Genomic DNA, 18379 nt, shown 5'->3' on the forward strand with positions numbered 1-18379 from the left:
ATGAGTTTCCTCCGCCGTGTGGCGGGACTCTCCCTTAGAGATAGGGTGAGAAGCTCTGCCATCCGGGAGGAACTCAACGTAAAGCCGCTGCTCCTCCACATCGAGAGGAGCTAGATGAGGTGGTCCGGGCATCTGGTCAGGATGCCACCCGAACGCCTCCCTAGGGAGGTGTTTAGGGTACACCCAACCGGTAGGAGGCCACAGGGAAGACCCAGGACTCGTTGGGAAGACTATGTCTCCCAGCTGGCCTGGGAATGCCTCGGGATCCCCCGGGAAGAGTTAGACGAAGTGGATGGAGAAAGGAAAGTCTGGGCTTCCCTGCTTAGGCTGCTGCCCCCGCAACCCGACCTCGGATAAGCGGAAGAAGATGGATGGATGAATGTACCTCCTGTATGAAAAAAAAAATTTCAATATGCATTTTTGCATCACAACACCGCAGTTCCTGCCACGGTGTACCATCCCTCCTTCACCTGCTAAAAATGTGTATTGTGGTCATCAACATCTGGGCCACAAAATTGACATTTTTATCCAATACTCAAGTACAATAACTTGTATTTTTAGTGCCCTTATTTCCGTTTCATGGCTTACAACTTAAAGGGGAACATTATCACCAAACCTATGCAAGCGTCAATATATACCTTGATGTTGCAGAAAAAAAGACCATGTATTTTTTTAACCGATTTCGAACTCTAAATGGGTGAATTTTGGCAAATTAAACGCCTTTCTGTTTATCGGCCTTTTAGCGATGACGTCAGAACGTGACGTCACCGAGGTAACACACCCGCCATATTCATTTTCACATTACAAACACCGGGTCTCAGCTCTGTTATTTTCCGTTTTTTCGACTATTTTCTGGAACCTTGGAGACATCATGCCTGGTCGGTGTGTTGTCGGAGGGTGTAACGACACTAACAGGGAGGGATTCAAGTTGCACCACTGGCAAGAAATCTTCCGCCAGACCCCCATTGAATTTGCCAGAGTGTCTGCACATTTGACCGGCGATGCTAAGACAGACATGGCACAGAGATGTATGGATAACCTGCAGATGCATTTGCAACGATTAAGTCAACGAAATCACAAAGGAGAGTTTTGTTGATGTTGTTGACTTATGTGCTAATCAGACATATTTGGTCACGGCATGACTGCCAGCTAATCGATGCTAACATGCTACGCTAATCGATGCTAACATGCTACGCTAATCGATGCTAACATGCTATTTACGCTAGCTGTATGTACATTTGAAACTAGATACCCACATTTAATGCGAAACAAACACTTACCAATCGACGGATTCAAGTTGCTCCAGTGTCACAAGATGCGAAAGTCCTGATCGTTTGGTCCGCACATTTTACCGGCGATGCTAATAAGGCAGCCATGCTATGGGCCGCTATGGCCGAATAGCGTCAATAGCTATTCGCTCAATAGCTTCAATTTCGCTATCTGCCTCCACACTCCGACTATCTGTTTCAATACTTGCGTAATCTGTTGAATCGCTTAAACCGCTGAAATCCGAGTCTGAATCCGAGCTAATGTCGCTATATCTTGCTGTGGTAACCGCCATGTTGTTTGTATTGGCAGCACTGTATGACGTCACAGGGAAATGGATAGTGGTTTCGAAGATAGCGAAAATAAGGCACTTTAAAGCTTTATTTAGGGATATTCCGGGACCGGTAAAATTTTGAAAAAAACTCAAAAAAATACAACAAGCGACTGGGAACTATTTTTTATTGTTTTTAACCCTTTTGAAATTGTGATAATGTTCCCCTTTAAGAGTCTTGTTGCAGTGTTGCTAAACAAAGAAGCCGTCCTACTCTGTAACTCACAGGCAGAGTTACGGTGAATAGTTGGTGATCATATATATGTGTTTAATTTATTTTAAAAAATGATATTGAACTATTTTTATTTATTGTTTCCTTCGCAGAATCACGTCAACAGTGGCCTGTGACATGGATCTGACCAAGTATCCCATGGACGAGCAGGAGTGCATGTTCGACCTGGAAAGCTGTACGCTCACTTTCACTTCTTACGATTTGTCTTTCTTCCTTAATCTGCCTTTTTTAAAGTTGACCCAAGATGCAAAATACTGTAAAGCAGGCGTGTCGGACTTGTTTTCATGGAGGGCCACATTACAGTTAAGGGCAGCTGCTTGTAACGGTGAATAATAACACAGTTTAAAATGTATACATTCCAATCCAATATTGTATCTTTTTTCATGCTCACTTAAAAAAAAAAAGAAAGAACAGATTTTACTATTAAAAAAAAAAAAGCAGCTCAGTCGTCAAACTTTTACCTAATTGTGAACGACTCGTACGGGTTCCAGGGACCACCAAGGAAGGACATGGCTTTGAGCACTGTTGACTTTCTTTATTTTCCAATAAGAAAAGTCTTTTTCGGGTTTCTTTTCAGTCGCCCGTGTCGTCTGCCTCTCGCTCTCTTCCGGGTTGCATGCGCTTCGTCTTGTTCCGTCATTTCTTCACCTCTCTCCCCGACATTCACGGCTGCCGCTCTTTTAAACAGTGCGAGAGGATTCATTAATCGTACACAAGTGCGCGATCCACGCACCTGATCTCAATTGTGGTGTCGCTCCCGGCACGCCCCGCCTCGCCGCTCGCTCACCATCCCCGCCTCCTCCCCGCCTCTATGGATCTGACCAAGTATCCCATGGACGAGCAGGAATGCATGTTCGACCTTGAAAGCTGTACGCTCACTTTCACTTCTTATGATTTGTCTTTCTTCCTTAATCTGCCTTTTTTGAAGTTGACTCAAGATGCAAAATACTGTAAAGCAGGCGTGTCGGACTCGTTTTCATGGAGGGCCACATTACAGTTAAGGGCAGCTGCTTGTAACGGTGAATAATAACACAGTTTAAAATGTATACATTCCAATCCAATATTGTATCTTTTTTCATGTTCACTTAAAAAAAAAAAAAAGGAAAGAACAGATTTTACTAATAAAAAAAAAAGCAGCTCAGTCGTCAAACTTTTACCGTATTGTGAACGACTCGTGCGGGTTCCAGGGACCACCAAGGAAGGACATGGCTTTGAGCAGTGTTGACTTTCTTTATTTTCCAATAAGAAAAGTCTTTTTCGGGTTTCTTTTCAGTCGCCCGTGTCGTCTGTCTCTCGCTCTCTTCCGGGTTGCATGCGCATCGTCTCGTTCCGTCGTCATTTCTTCACCTCTCTCCCCGACGTTCACGGCTGCCGCTCTTTTAAACAGTGCGAGAGGATTCATTAATCGTATCCAGGTGCGCAATCCACACACCTGATCTCAATTGTGGTGTCGCTCCCAGCACGCCCCGCCTCGCCGCTCGCTCGCCATCCTCACCGCCTCTTCTCTGTCGGACTGTCGGCTCCACCGCTCAACACGTATTTTTATTTTATCTTTTTACAGCATATTACTGTAAATGGAATGGAAAACTGTGCCATTGTTTTTTTTCACAGCAACTCTATTGATTGATTGATTGAAACTTTTATTAGTAAATTTGCACAGTACAGTACATATTCCATACAATTGACCACTAAATGGTAAAACCTGAATAAGTTTTTCAACTTATTTAAGTCAGGGTCCATGTCAATCAATTATTGCAACTGAGCTTAAAATATATGAAAAGGCAAAGAACAAAAACATTTAGTTTGATCTTAGCAGATCTGGCCATGTACTGTTTTACCCCATTTATTGGATTTGCTTGAAATTTCTCACATAACAAAACAAAACATCTTCTTTAGCTTTAGAGTGTTTTGCAAGATTTAGTACACATCTTTAGGGGACTGACAAGCACATGTGTACAATTTGAGCAACAACAAACTATTAAGCAATATGTCAGAGGTTAACAACTTTTTGTCTACATGTCATTTTGACCACACGTCTAATGCAATGATTGCAGTACAGTATGTGTGGTACACAGGCTCCATCTAGTGGTGCACCGAAGAATCACTTGATTAAAGTACAGTGCTTTATTTTCTTATATTCAACTACCGCACGGTTTTTCAACCTTTTTTGAGCCGAGACACATTTTTGGCGTTGAAAAAATGCAAAGGCACACAACCAGCAGAAAAAAAAAAAAAAAAAAAACTCAGTTGACTGTAAAAAGTTGTTGTCGCAATTGTTGGATATGACTTTTAAAACATAACCAACCATGCATCACTATAGCTCTTGTCTCAAAGTAGCTGTACTGTCACCACCTGTCACATCACGCCCTGACTTATTTTGACATTTTTCCCGTTTTCCTTTGTCTAGTGTTTTAGTTCTCGTCTTGCGCTCCTATTTTGGTGGCTTTTTCTCTTTTTTTTAGTATTTTCCTTAAAGGGGAACATTATCAACATTTCAAAAGGGTTAAAAACAATACAAATCAGTTCCCAGTGGCTTTTTGTATTTTTTAAAGTTTTTTTCAAAATGTTACCGGTCCCGGAATATCCCTAAATAAAGCTTTAAAGTGTCTTATTTTCGCTATCTTCGAAACCACTATCCATTTCCCTGTGACGTCATACAGTGCTGCCAATACAAACAACATGGCGGTTACCACAGCAAGATATAGCGACATTAGCTCGGATTCAGACTCGGATTTCAGCGCCTTAAGCGATTCAACAGATTACGCATGTATTGAAACAGATGGTCGGAGTATGGAGGCAGATAGCGAAAACGAAATTGAAGAAGAAATTGAAACTATTGAGCGAATAGCTATTGACGCTATTCGGCCATAGCGTGGGTGTACCTAATGAAGTGGCCCATAGCATGGCTGCCTTATTAGCATCGCCGGTAAAATGTGCGGACCAAACGATCAGGACTTTCGCATCTTGTGACACTGGAGCAACTTAAATCCGTCAATTGGTAAGTGTTTGTTTCGCATTAAATGTGGGTATTTAGTTTCAAATGTACGTACAGCTAGCGTAAATAGCATGTTAGCATCGATTAGCGTGGCATGTTAGCATCGATTAGCTGGCAGTCATGCCGTGACCAAATATGTCTGATTAGCACATAAGTCAACAACATCAACAAAACTCACTTTTGTGATTTTGTTGACTTCGTCGTTGCAAATGCATCTGCAGGTTATCCATACATCTCTGTGCCACGTCTGTCTTAGCATCGCCGGTCAAATGCGAAGACACTTTGGTACATTCAATGGGGGTCTGGCGGCAGATTTCTTGCCAGTGGTGCAACTTGAATCCCTCCCTGTTAGTGTTGTTACACCCTCCGACAACACACCGACGAGGCATGATGTCTCCAAGGTTCCAAAAAATTGTCGAAAAAACAGAAAATAACAGAGCTGAGACCCGGTGTTTGTAATGTGAAAATGAATATGGCGGGTGTGTTACCTCGGTGACGTCACGTTCTGATGTCATCGCTAAAAGACCGATAAACAGAAAGGCGTTTAATTTGCCAAAATTCACCCATTTAGAGTTCGGAAATCGGTTAAAAAAATACATGGTCTTTTTTCTGCACCATCAAGGTATATATTGACGCTTGCATAGGTTTGGTGATAATGTTCCCCTTTAAGCAATTTCGTGTCTTCTTTTGAGCGATATTTCCCACTTCTACTTTGTTTTAGCAGCCGAGAATATTTCAGTTGTTTTTATCCTTCTTTGTGGGGACATTGTCAATTGTCTTGTCATGTTCGGATGTACATTGTGGACACCGTCTTCGCTCCACAGTAAGTCTTTGCTGTCATCCAGCATTCTGTTTTTATTTTCTTTGTAGCCAGTTCAGTTTTAGTTTCGTTCCACATAGTCTTCCCTAAACTTCAATACCATTTCTTAGGGGCACTCAACTTTTGTTTATTTTTGGTTTTAGCATGAAACACATTTTTACCTGCACCCTGCCTCCCGCTGTTTCCGACGTCTACAAAAGCAATTAGCTACCTTCTACCACTTACTGATATGGAAGAGTGTTACACAGTTACTCTGACAAATTCTAGACAGCACCGACACTCAACAACAACACAACATTTGCAGACTTTAATTGCTGGTTTACAAAAAATATTTTTAACCCAAATAAATGAAATTAGATAATCTCCCATGGCACAGTGTTTGAAAAACACTGAACGACAGTGTTGCTGTTTAAACTGAGTGTAATGTTACAGTGGCCCAAAATTGTCAAGATGGGGGGGGGGGTCGTTCTCCCAGGAAGGCAGACGGGCTACTCGGGACATGGCGTTTTGGTAAAAACACGATTTAATTTTAACTACAAAAAGCGCTCACAGCGGAGGCACAACTTGGGCTAAGGAACAAAACTAACGCATAAACAGACTATGAACATAAATCAAACAAAACTTACTTGGCAAGGCATGAAGCAGGAAACTATGGCAAGGCAGGAACAAAGTCAGCACAGAGCAAGAAAAGATCCTGTTGACGCCAGGCCGACCAACAGAAAAAGACACGCTTAAGTAACAGTGACATGATTACACAGGTGCGGCAGGTGAAACCAATGGGTAACCATGGAAACAAAACAAGGGAGTGAAAAAAAAACAGGAACTTAAAGAGTCCGAAGGTCAAACAGCACCTGGTATTCCTGGGCAGTCTCCCATCCAAGTACTAACCAGGCCAGACATTGCTTAGCTTCGGGAACTAACGAGATTGGGGATGCTCAGGATAGTATAGCCATACAAAACCACGGACAGATATGACAAAAATATTTAATACACTTGTTAAATTTAACCTATTCCTTGTTTTAAATGAATACCTAGGCCTACTACGCTAATCTATTTTTATGTTAGTCATTATGGTGGTGTTTGGAGAGACACATTTTTTTTTTTGGAGGCAGTGCTTGGTGATAGATCCATCCATCCATTTTCTGCCGCTTATTCCCTTTCGGGGTCGCGGGGGGCGCTGGCGCCTATCTCAGCTACAATCGGGCGGAAGGCGGGGTACACCCTGGACAAGTCGCCAACTCATCGCAGGGCCAACACAGATAGACAGACAACATTCACACTCACATTCACACACTAGCGCCAATTTAGTGTTGCCAATCAACCTATCCCCAGGTGCATGTCTTTGGAAGTGGGAGGGAACCCACGCAGTCACGGGGAGAACATGCAAACTCCACACAGAAAGATCCCGAGCCTGGATTCGAACCCAGGACTGCAGGACCTTCGTATTGTGAGGCAGACGCACTAACCCCTCTGCCACCGTGAAGCCCATGTGCTTGGTGATAGAAAGTTTGAAAACCACAGGTCTCAGGATTATAAAACTTTAAAGGATATAATCTGCATTAACATATACAGCATAGAGCAGGGGCCCTGCGATGAGGTGGCGACTTGTCCAGGGTGTACCCCGCCTTCCGCCCGATTGTAGCTGAGATAGGCGCCAGCGCCCCACGCCACCCCAACAGGGAATAAGCGGTAGTAAATGGATGGATGGATGGCATAGAGCAGGGGTCCCCAACATTTTTTGCACCAGGGACCGGTTTGATGTAGGCATTATTTTCACGGACCAGCATGGAAAATGAAAAAATGAAAAAACTCACCATACCGTTGAATTAGTGGGAGCTCCTGGCCTTTTCCCTTTGCAAATACAGTTCTCCATAGACTTGTTTTTTTTACCCATTTTTGCTAGTAGTAGGCTTTGTTTTTTGGCTTTAGTATCTGACGGGTTATAGGTGATACATCACATTCAAGGACAATCAATCAATCAATCAATCAATCGATGTTTATTTATAAAGCCCTAAATCACTAGTGTCTCAAAGGGCTGCACAAACCACAACGACATCCTCGGTAGAGCCCACATAAGGGCAAGGAAAAACTCACACCCAGTGGGACGTCGGTGACAATGATGACTATGAGAAACCTTGGAGAGGAACGCATATGTGGGAAACCCCCAACCCCACCCTCCCTAGGGAACCGAAAGCAATGGATGTCGAGCGGGTCTAACATGATATCCGTAGTGGATCTAACATAACGGTGAGAGTCCAGTCCAAAGTGGATCCAATATATTAGCGAGAGTCCCGTCCATAGTGGAGCCAGCAGGAAACCAACCCAAGCGGAGGCGGATCAGCAGCGCAGAGATGTGCCCAACCGATACACAGGCGAGCGGTCCAACCTGGGTCCCGACTCTGGACGAGCGGTCCAACCTGGGTCCCGACTCTGGACAGCCAGTACTTCATCCATGGCCACCGGACCTGTGTCCCCCCCCGTCCAACCCCTCCACAAGGGAGAGGGGGCAGATCAACTGGTCTAAAAAGGGAGTCTATTTAAAGGCTAGAGTATACAAATGAGTTTTAAGGTGAGACTTAAATGCTTCTACTGAGGTAGCATCTCTAACTGTTACCGGGAGGGCATTCCAGAGTACTGGAGCCCAAATGGAAAACGCTCTATAGCCCGCAGACTTTTTTTGGGCTCTGGGAATCACTAATAAGCCGGAGTTCTTTGAACGCAGATTTCTTGCCGGGACATATGGTACAATACAATCGGCAAGTTAGGCTGGAGCTCGAACGTGTAGTATTTTATACGTAAGTAGTAAAACCTTAAAGTCACAAGAGCATGGATATATAAGAACGCTAGAAATACTTGACATTAGTTCCAATATATTTCTGTGGATTTCTATTTTCATTATTTTGTGCAATATTTCATGCGTAGGTACACTAATGTTATCTTTTTTTGGGCCAATTTTCCATGCTTAAATACATCCGTAATTGCGAACTATTTATGTAATAGGACGATGTGCAATAATACCTGCACTTTAACGTAGTACTTCTCCATCAACTCCTATGGTCACCTTGTTCCTGATCTGCCCTGATCTTAGATCCTCAACCTGCCACGGAGTGCATCTGGAACCTAGCTCTTGGCTGCGATTTGGCACCTTTACGTTTCATATGTTTATTAATGTGCATTGTCCCATGTAAGAAAGATGTAACAAATCTAGCAAATAGCAACTTCCTATCAGGAGTTTTATAATGTATCTATGTAGTCGAACCTGGGATTCAGGAGGAACAGTGTGGTTTTTTCGTCCTGGTCGTGGAACTGTGGACCAGCTCTATACTCTCGGCAGGGTCCTGGAGGAGTTTGCCCAACCAGTCTACATGTGCCTTGTGGACTTGGTGAAGGCATTCGAAGTCCTGTGAGAGTGCTCAGAGAGTCCGGGGTAACGGACTGTCTGATTGTGGCGGTCCGCTCCCTGTACGATCAGTGCCAGAGCTTGGTCCGCATTGCCGGCAGTAAGTCGGACCCGTTTCCAGTGAGGGTTGGACTCCGCCAAGGCTGTTCTTTGTCACCGATTCTGTTCATTACTTTTATGGACAGAATTTCTAGGCGCAGTCAATGTGTTGAGGGTCTGTGGTTTGGTGGCTGCAGGAATAGGTATCTGATTTTTGCAGATGATGTGGTCCTGATGGCTTCATCTGGCCAGGATCTTCAGCTCTCACTGGATCGGTTCGCAGCCGAGTGTGAAGCGAATGGGATGAGAATCAGCACCTCCAAGTCCGAGTCCATGGTTCTCGCCCGGAAAAGGGTGTAGTGCCATCTCCGGGTTGGGGGGGGGGAGACCCTGTCCCAAGTCGAGGAGTTCAAGTACCTCAGAGTCTTGTTCACGAGTGAGGGAAGAGTGGATCGTGAGATCGACAGGGGGATCGGTGCGGCGTCTTCAGTAATGCGGACGCTGTATCGATCCGTTGTGGTGAAGAAGGAGCTGAGCCGAAAGGCAAAGCCCTCAATTTACCAGTCGATCTACGTTCCCATCCTCACCTATGGTCATGAGCTTTGGGTTATGACTGAAAGGACAAGATCACGGGTACAAGCGGCCGAAATGAGTTTCCTCACAAGGGTCTCTCCCTTCGAGATAGGGTGAGAAGCTCTGTCATCCAAGCTCAAACTAAAGCCGCTGCTCCTCCACATCGAGAGGAGCCGGATGAGGTGGTTCGGACATCTGGTCAGGATGCCACCCGAACGCCTCCCTAGGGAGGTTTTTCGTGCACGTCCGACCGGTACGGGGAGGACCCAGGACACGTTGGGAAGACTATGTCTCCGGCTGGCCTGGGAAAGCCTCGAGATCCCCCGGGAGGAGCTGGGCCAAGCGGCTGGGAGAGGGAAGTCTGGGCTGCTGTCCCGCGACCCGACCTCAGATAAGCGGAAGAAGATGGATGGATGGATGGACAAACTTATTGATGCGTCTGGTGGGACTGGGGATAGTTAAGTAGGAGAAAATGTGGTCCGTTATAAATTACTTAAGGTCTCTGTGCAACCTGGTAGCAAATGCATCATGGACCAGTGATTGAGGTCCACCGGCATAGCGGAGTATGACTGTTGAACATGCTTGTACTTCAAATAATATGTTTGCCTAACGAAATGTTTATCCTTTGATGTGTTCTAGACGGTTACTCCTCTGAGGACATTGTGTACCACTGGTCAGAAAGTCAGAGGCACATCCATGGTCTGGAAAAACTGGAGCTGTCACAGTTCACCATCACAGACTATCGCTTTGTGACGGAGATAATGAACTTTAAATCTGGTGGGCATCCATTATTAGTTCGACGCCATTTTTCATGCATTGGTGTTCTCTTTTTGAAGAAGCTTAGTCTTTGATCCTCAGTGGTTATGTTCTATGCACAAAAGGAATGAACCGGAGGACTAACTTGTTGCAATAGCGATCATGCACTCTGCAACACCACTTTAGTCAAAGCTTTTAGTAAAAAGCTTTGACTACAGAGTAGGCATTGTACTTTATTAAAATTACACTCTTCTTGAAAATAATATAATTAACCGCTGTTTATCCTTTTCTTCTCAGCGGGAAGATTTCCCAGGCTGAGCCTTCGCTTCCAACTGAGACGTAACCGAGGAGTTTACATCATCCAGTCATACATGCCGTCCATATTGCTGGTGGCCATGTCCTGGGTGTCCTTTTGGATCAGCCAATCAGCAGTCCCCGCTCGTGTGTCCTTAGGTTGGTATCACTATTTGGCTTAATTGAACTATTTAGTTAAATTAAGTTAATTGTAACAAATGAATATGATTTTAGAGGTGACAAAAGTGTCCAGCATAATAGATTAGCTAACTTTCTCTATAGTCAAATGCTCTTTTTAAAAAAAAAAGTACATCAGGAGGTTGCCTACAGCCACAGCAGTTAAGCAAATGTTATTTTTTTTGACCAGGTGCTTCTTGTATTAGCTTTTGTTGTTAAAGTAGCAATGATTGTCACACAAACACTAGGTGTGGCGAAATTATTCTCTGCATTTGATCCATCACCCTTGATCACCCCCTGGGAGGTGAGGGGAGCAGTGAGCAGCAGCGGTGGCCACGCCCGGGAATCATTTTTGGTGATTTAACCCCCAATTCCAACCCTTGATGCTGAGTGCCAAGCAGGGAGGTAATGGGTCCCATTTTTATAGTCTTTGGTATGACTCGGCCGGGGTTTGAACTCACAACCTACCGATCTCAGGGGCGGACACTCTAACCCAAGAGGGCGAGGCACAAAGGTAGTCTGGGGGAAAGGCAGGAGGTCGAGGTGCAGGAGAGAAGCGACAAGGTCCGTGTCCAGGCAAGGGTCGAAGATCGAGGGAGGCAGTCCAAAATCCGAATGGCGGTCGAGGTGCAGCAGCGCTCGAGCACACGGAACAAGGCCGGCACTGCGAGGAAGACAAGGGACATGAATCAACAAGACAAAAGGACATGGAGAACAAGGGGCGAGGACAACAAGAGGGAAGCCAGAGACGTAATGCTTACCACAGAGAGTTAAGGACATCCTGGTGTAGGTTCCAAGGAGTCATCAATCAATCAATCAATGTTTATTTATATAGCCCTAAATCACTAATGTCTCAAAAGGCTGCACAAACCACAACGACATCCTGGGTAGAGCCCACATTAGGGCAAGGAAAACTCACCCCAGTGGGACGTCGGTGACCGTGACAATGATGACTATGAGAAACCTTGGAGAGGACCGTATATGTGGGCAGGGTAACAACCCCCCCTTCCCAGGGGATCGAAAGCAATGGACGTCGAGTGACTGGTCTTTATGCTGTCCTCCTGATTTCTGTCAGGTGCGCTGATTGCTGACAGTCTGCAGATGCTCAAAGCGTGGGCGTGAAGCGCTCGGCTCGTGCGGGGGCATGTCCTGGCATGCTGCCACATAGAGTGTTGGATCGTGGGAGGATTGTGGGTCCGAAGCCACGCCATGACAGACATATCGCCGTCAAAGTGCATGCTGCACTTATCTCTTATGTCTGACTGCCATCTACTGGTCACACTTATCATTACACCATGTACTAAATAAAATTGCTTCGAGGTGAGTAAGCTCAACCAAACTTATTCCTTACATTAGGCGCACCAGGTTATAAGGCGCACCGTCGAGTTTTAAGGGGAAAAAAAAGGAATTTAGGGAGGTTTTTATAGTCGGGGAAAACATGGTTGTGTATTTAAAGTGTTTCTCCTCTTGGGGAATCGTCTTCAAACGACATAATATCACAGGGTGAAACAAATAATGGCATTATTCTGCAGTAAATGTGTCATTTATTTATATTCACTCTGCACAGTATGCCGCCTCTCTGTATAGCCTCCAATAAATGGATTGCAACACTTGCTGGTTTATAATACTGAATGCCTCATTTTAATTGCCAGTATTTTTTTTTTTTTACTAAATAAACAAATAAAACACCGAGTGACTGAGCACAGCCAAATGTGTCGCTGTGTGCGGGCGCATTGCCTACTAATCCAGTCGGGAGAAAAAGTAGTTCTCATCGATTTAGTTACTTTACATTGTATTCTTGTGATTTGACAACCGATATTCGAGCTTTAAGATCTTGACAGTATCGATATTTCAGTATCCAGCCGCACATCACGAGTTGTCAGAAGTCACCCTCCCTGTCAATAAACTAAATAGTGGCTGAGTGTAGTCCACCCCTGTCCTATCCTTTTTGTGGACATGTTGCTAAAGCGATACAGTATGCATGTAACTACAGCCACACACAACAGATAAAAAATGACTTTTTGTAAAAAAAAGTTGAGTCTGCCAGGGGTGAACTAAGAATATCAGTGAGAAACATAAAAAGGGAATTTCACTCATTGCAGCAGAGCTTAATGTTTTCTGTGTTGAACCCAAAACCAGTGACGTTGGCACGTTGTGTAAATGGTAAATTTAAACAGAATACAATGATTTGCAAATCCTTTTCAACTTATATTCAATTGAATAGACTGCAAAGACAAGATATTTAATGTTTGAACTGATAAACTTGATTTTTTGCAAATATTCATCCACTCATCAACAAAACATGATCACACAGACATGACATAGGAGAGTTTTAGCTTGCACTTATAGATGTAGCGACAAACTGTAGTTACTGAGAGTGGATTTTTTCAGTGTTCCTCAGCCCGTGTGGTGATATCCTTCACACACTGATGTCGCTTTTTAATGCAGTACCGCCTGAGGGATCGAAGGTCACGGGTATTGCCGCTTACCTGCAGTGATTTCTCCAGATTCTCTGCACCTTTTGATGATATTACAAACCGTAGATGGTCAAATCCCTAAATTCTGGTTGAGAAATGTCGTTCTTATTCGAACTGTTCAACAATTTGCTGACACATTTGTTCAGTGGTCCCCAACCTTTTTGTATCCGCGGACCGGTCAACGCTTAATAATTTGTCCCGCGGCTCGGGGGTCGGGGGGGGGGTCCTTTTTTTCCCCTTTTTTTTCTTTTTCTTCTTTGTCATGAAAAAGGGACGTTTTTGTCATGAAAAAGGGAGTTTTTTGTGGTTGGTGCAGTATTTGTAAGTGTATATTGTGTTTTTTTATGTTGATTTAATAAAAAAAAACAACAAAAAAAAAACCCTTTTTAAAACATTTTTTTTTTTATAAAAAATTATTCTGCAGCACGGTACCAATCGGGCCACTGCATTTGTTCACAAAGCGGTGACCCTCTCCCAATCCTTGCTTGTGACTGACTGAGCATTTTATGGAAGCTGCTTTTATACCCACCTGTTCCCAATGAGCCCGTTCAACTGTGGGATGTTCCAAATGAGTGTTTGATGAGCGTTCCTCCACTTTCTCAGTCTTTTTTGCCGCTTGTGCCAGCTTTTTTGAAACACGTCGCAGGCATCAAATTCCAAACGAGGTAATATTTGCCAAAAATAACAACGTTTTCCAGTTCAAACGGTAAGTATCTTGTCTTTGGGATTTATTCAATTGAATATAGGTTGAATTATTGTATTCTGTTTTTATTTACCATTTACACAGTGTGCTAACTTCACTGGTTTTGTGTTTTTTTCTACAACAATGAAGCTCTTTTTTTTTTGTTTTTTTGGCAGATTTTGCTTAAAGCAGGTGTTGTAAAAGCATTATCAAAAATCCATTGTTGTACTAAAATGAGATGTGGTCCAACAGGCATCACCACTGTCCTCACCATGACCACCCTGATGGTGAGCGCCCGCTCCTCCTTGCCTCGCGCATCGGCCATCAAGGCGCTGGACGTCTACTTCTGGATCTGCTACGTGTTTGTGTTCGCCGCGCTGATCGAGTACGCCTTCGCCCATTACAACGCCGACTACAGACTCAAAGAGAAGGCCAAGGTGAAGGCCAACAAGCTTGGCTCCGAGGTGAGGAACTCATGCAGAACGGGTTCTTTCAGCTGCAGGAGTGAATAATGAGCTTGTCTTGCAAGGATAAACCTCCACTGGCTTTTTAATCCATTGTGCTGACGAATATCTGGACCACTGAGCTTCAGCGGGACGGTGCAATTATGGCACAAACTAAATTATTTCCTTACAGGCAGTAATATATCATCTAGGACTGATAAACTACATTTTTCCTTTCAGATAATCACTAACTTAAAATTTAATGGCAGCAACACAAGTTGGCACAGGGGCATTTTTACCACTGTGTCACATGGCCTTTCCTTTTAACAACACTCAGTAAACGTTTGGGAATTGAGGAGACCGATTTTTTAAAGTTTTTCTAGTGGAATTCTTTCCCATTCTCGCTTGATGTACAGCTTAAGTCATACTTGCCAACCTTGAGACCTCCGATTTCCGGAGGTGGGGGGTGAGGGGGCGTGGTCGGAGGCGGGGCGGGGCGTGGTTAAGAGGGGAAGAGTATATTTACCGCTACATTCATAGATTCACCAAGTCAAGTATTTCATATATATATATATATATATATATATATATCCATCCATCCATTTTCTACCACTTATTCCCTTTCGGGGTCGCGGGGGGCGCTGGCGCCTATCTCAGCTACAATCGGGCGGAAGGCAGGGTACACCCTGGACAAGTCGCCACCTCATCGCAGGGCCAACACAGATAGACAGACAACATTCACACTCACATTCACACACTAGGTTCAATTTAGTGTTGCCAATCAACCTATCCCCAGGTGCATGTCTTTGGAAGTGGGAGGAAGCCGGAGTACCCGGAGGGAACCCACGCATTCACGGGGAGAACATGCAAACTCCACACAGAAAGATCCCGAGCCTGGATTCGAACCCAGGACTGCAGGACCTTCGTATTGTGAGGCAGACGCACTAACCCCTCTGCCACCGTGAAGCCCCATATAGCCCCATATATATATATATATATATATATATATATATATAAAATAAACACACACATAACACTCATCTACTCATTGTTGAGTTAAGGGTTGAATTGTCCATCCTTGTTTTTCCAACCATATGCATGTACAGTAGATGGCAGTATTGTCCTGTTTAAGAGTGTCACAACATTGCTGTTTGGCAGACGAACTGCTTTACGGTAGACGAAAAGCATGTTCCAAATAAGTGTTTGATGAGCATTCCTCAACTTCCTCAGTCTTTTTCGCAACTCGTGCCGGCTTTTTTGAAACATGTTGCAGGCATCAAATTCCAAATGAGCTTATATTTGCAAAAAATAAAGCTTTCCAGTTGGAACGTTAAGTATCCTGTCTTTGCAGTCTAGTCGACTGAATATAGGTTTAAAAGGATTTGCAAATCATTGTATTCTGTTTTTATCTACCATTTTCACAACGTGCCAACTTCCCTGGTTTTGGGGTTTGTGTCACGCCTATGGATCATGTTTTATTTTGGTCATGTTCATTTTTTGTTTTTTTTGGACACTCAGACCAGGACTACTCATTAGTTTTCAACTTTGTCTTCATGTCACGCCCCTGTCTTCTTGTCTCACACATGTTTGCACTTACCATGTTCATTATTTAAGCCATTCTGTTTCTGTTCTTTGTCCTGGCAACATCACCTCCTTCATGCCCTCGATCACCTGCTACGCACCTTGATGTTCATGCTGCTTTTCTTATACCCTTGTCACAGTAGTGAAGTGAAGTGAATTATATTTATATAGCGCTTTTTCTCTAGTGACTCAAAGCGCTTTACATAGTGAAACCCAATATCTAAGTTACATTCAAACCAGTGTGGGTGGCACTGGAAGCAGGTGGGTAAAGCGTCTTGCCCAAGGACACAACGGCAGTGACTAGGATGGCGGAAGCGGGAATCGAACCTGCAACCCTCAAGTTGCTAGCACGGCCGCTCTACCAACCGAGCTAAACCGCCCCACAGTAAGTTTTCTTGTTATATATGCCACCGTGCAAGTTTTTGTTTCATGTTTATAGTAATAGTCTTTTGTTTCATAGCCCGGTTTTTTTGTACTTCCGCCTTCGTGCGCACTTTTTGTTTATTCCCTTTTAAACGCCATCGCCGTTTCCACTCCATTCGCTTCGCACCTCGGGAAAACAACCCACGTCCGAGTCCATGTGTGCCAGTTTGTAATTGAAAACCAGGATTGAGTCCACGTTGTCCTCGATTAGTGAGACTGTGTTTCCCTGTGTGTCCCACCAGTCCATCGTGAAGAACGGCAAACAGGCCATGGTCCTGTTCTCCCTGTCCGTCACCGGCATGAACCAGGGCGTGGTCATTTCCAACCGCCACAGCCGAGCCCAGCGCTCCGGCAGCGAGATCCCGGGCGAGGGCGTCTCGGAGGAGTCCGAGTCCAGGAGAAGGTCCAGGCAGATGAGAGACGGCGAGGAGGAGGAGAAGAAGAAGAAGAAGAAGTGCTGCTCCAAGTGCGTCTGCAAGCCCATCGACGCCGACACCATCGACATCTACGCCAGGGCCGTCTTCCCGTTCACCTTTGCCGTGGTCAACGTGATCTACTGGGTGGCCTACACCATGTAAAAGCAGGCCGCCGCCCAAAAGAGGAAGGACTGTACAAAGTCCGAATACGCGACCGCTGGAGCCGAGACTTACTCCAGCCTGTCCGTCCCAAATGAGAGTAGTAAGCTTTAAAGACCGTGAAAAAAGAGAGAGAGTGTATAAAAAGGTGATGAGCGAGAGATAGTTTAACAGTGTGCACTTACACACGCTGTGCAGTGCACCCTGCACGCAATATTGTTTGCCTGCAGCCGGGGGAGTGTGTTGCACTCTAAACAGCACCCCAGCAAAAACGCCAAGATGAAGTGTTCCTCCCTTTCTGCATGGCTGATAACTCTCTCACCTCGTCGCCATCGTGCCCTTTCTCGCCCGATTTTCTCTGCCACCTGTTCATTTTTTCCTTTTGGACGCTATCTACGGTCTTTTGTCTCCTTCTTCCACGCCAGCCTGGTCCCCTCACCAATAAAGGACTTCTTACACCGCTGGTCTAAGAGAGTGTGCATCATCAAATAGGCTTGAAAAAAAAAAAGAATAGCCATGTGTCTCAAAGGGCTGCACAAGCCACAACGTAATATTGTGAGAGTCCAGTCCATAGTGGATCTAACATAATAGTGTGAGTCCAGTCCATAGTGGATCTAACATAATAGTGTGAGAGTCCAGTCCATAGTGGATCTAATATAATATTGTGAGAGTCCCGTCCATAGTGGATCTAACATAATAGTGGGAGAGTCCAGTCCGTAAAGGATCTAGCATAATAGTATGAGAGTCCAGTCCATAGTGGATCTGACAAAATAATGTGAGTGTCCGGTCCATAGTGGATCTAACATAATAGTGTGAGAGTCCAGTCCATAGTGGATCTAACATAATAGTGTGAGAGTCCAGTCCGTAGTGAATCTAACATAATAGTGTGAAAGTCCAGTCCGTAGTGGATCTAACATAATAGTGTGACAGTCCCGTCCATAGTGGATCTAACATAATAGTGTGAGAGTCCAGTCCGTAGTGAATCTAACATAATAGTGTGAAAGTCCAGTCCGTAGTGGAGCTAACATAATAGTGTGAAAGTCCAGTCCGTAGTGGATCTAACATAATAATGTGACAGTCCCGTCCATAGTGGATCTAACATAATAGTGTGAGAGTCCAGTCCGTAGTGAATCTAACATAATAGTGTGAAAGTCCAGTCCGTAGTGGAGCTAACATAATAGTGTGAAAGTCCAGTCCGTAGTGAATCTAACATAATAGTGTGAAAGTCCAGTCCGTAGTGGATCTAACATAATAGTGTGACAGTCCCGTCCATAGTGAATCTAACATAATAGTGTGAAAGTCCAGTCCGTAGTGG

At 44.5% G+C, this 18379-nt stretch overlaps 1 protein-coding gene across 1 annotated transcript in view; it reads left to right on the top strand.

The window, feature by feature from the left end:
• gabrd (gamma-aminobutyric acid type A receptor subunit delta) overlaps positions 1-17527 on the top strand; it is a 72729-nt gene extending 55202 nt beyond the window's left edge. Inside the window, exons 5-9 of the mRNA XM_061904797.1 lie at positions 1922-2004; positions 10296-10433; positions 10710-10865; positions 14295-14506; positions 16732-17527. Of these exons, the coding sequence (XP_061760781.1) occupies positions 1922-2004; positions 10296-10433; positions 10710-10865; positions 14295-14506; positions 16732-17067 (925 nt within the window). The 3' untranslated portion in view covers positions 17068-17527. The remainder of the gene's footprint in view (positions 1-1921; positions 2005-10295; positions 10434-10709; positions 10866-14294; positions 14507-16731) is intronic.
• Positions 17528-18379: the final 852 nt, after the last annotated feature.

This window comes from Nerophis ophidion, linkage group LG06 (genome assembly GCF_033978795.1).
Source record: "Nerophis ophidion isolate RoL-2023_Sa linkage group LG06, RoL_Noph_v1.0, whole genome shotgun sequence".
NCBI classification, from domain to species: domain Eukaryota; kingdom Metazoa; phylum Chordata; class Actinopteri; order Syngnathiformes; family Syngnathidae; genus Nerophis; species Nerophis ophidion.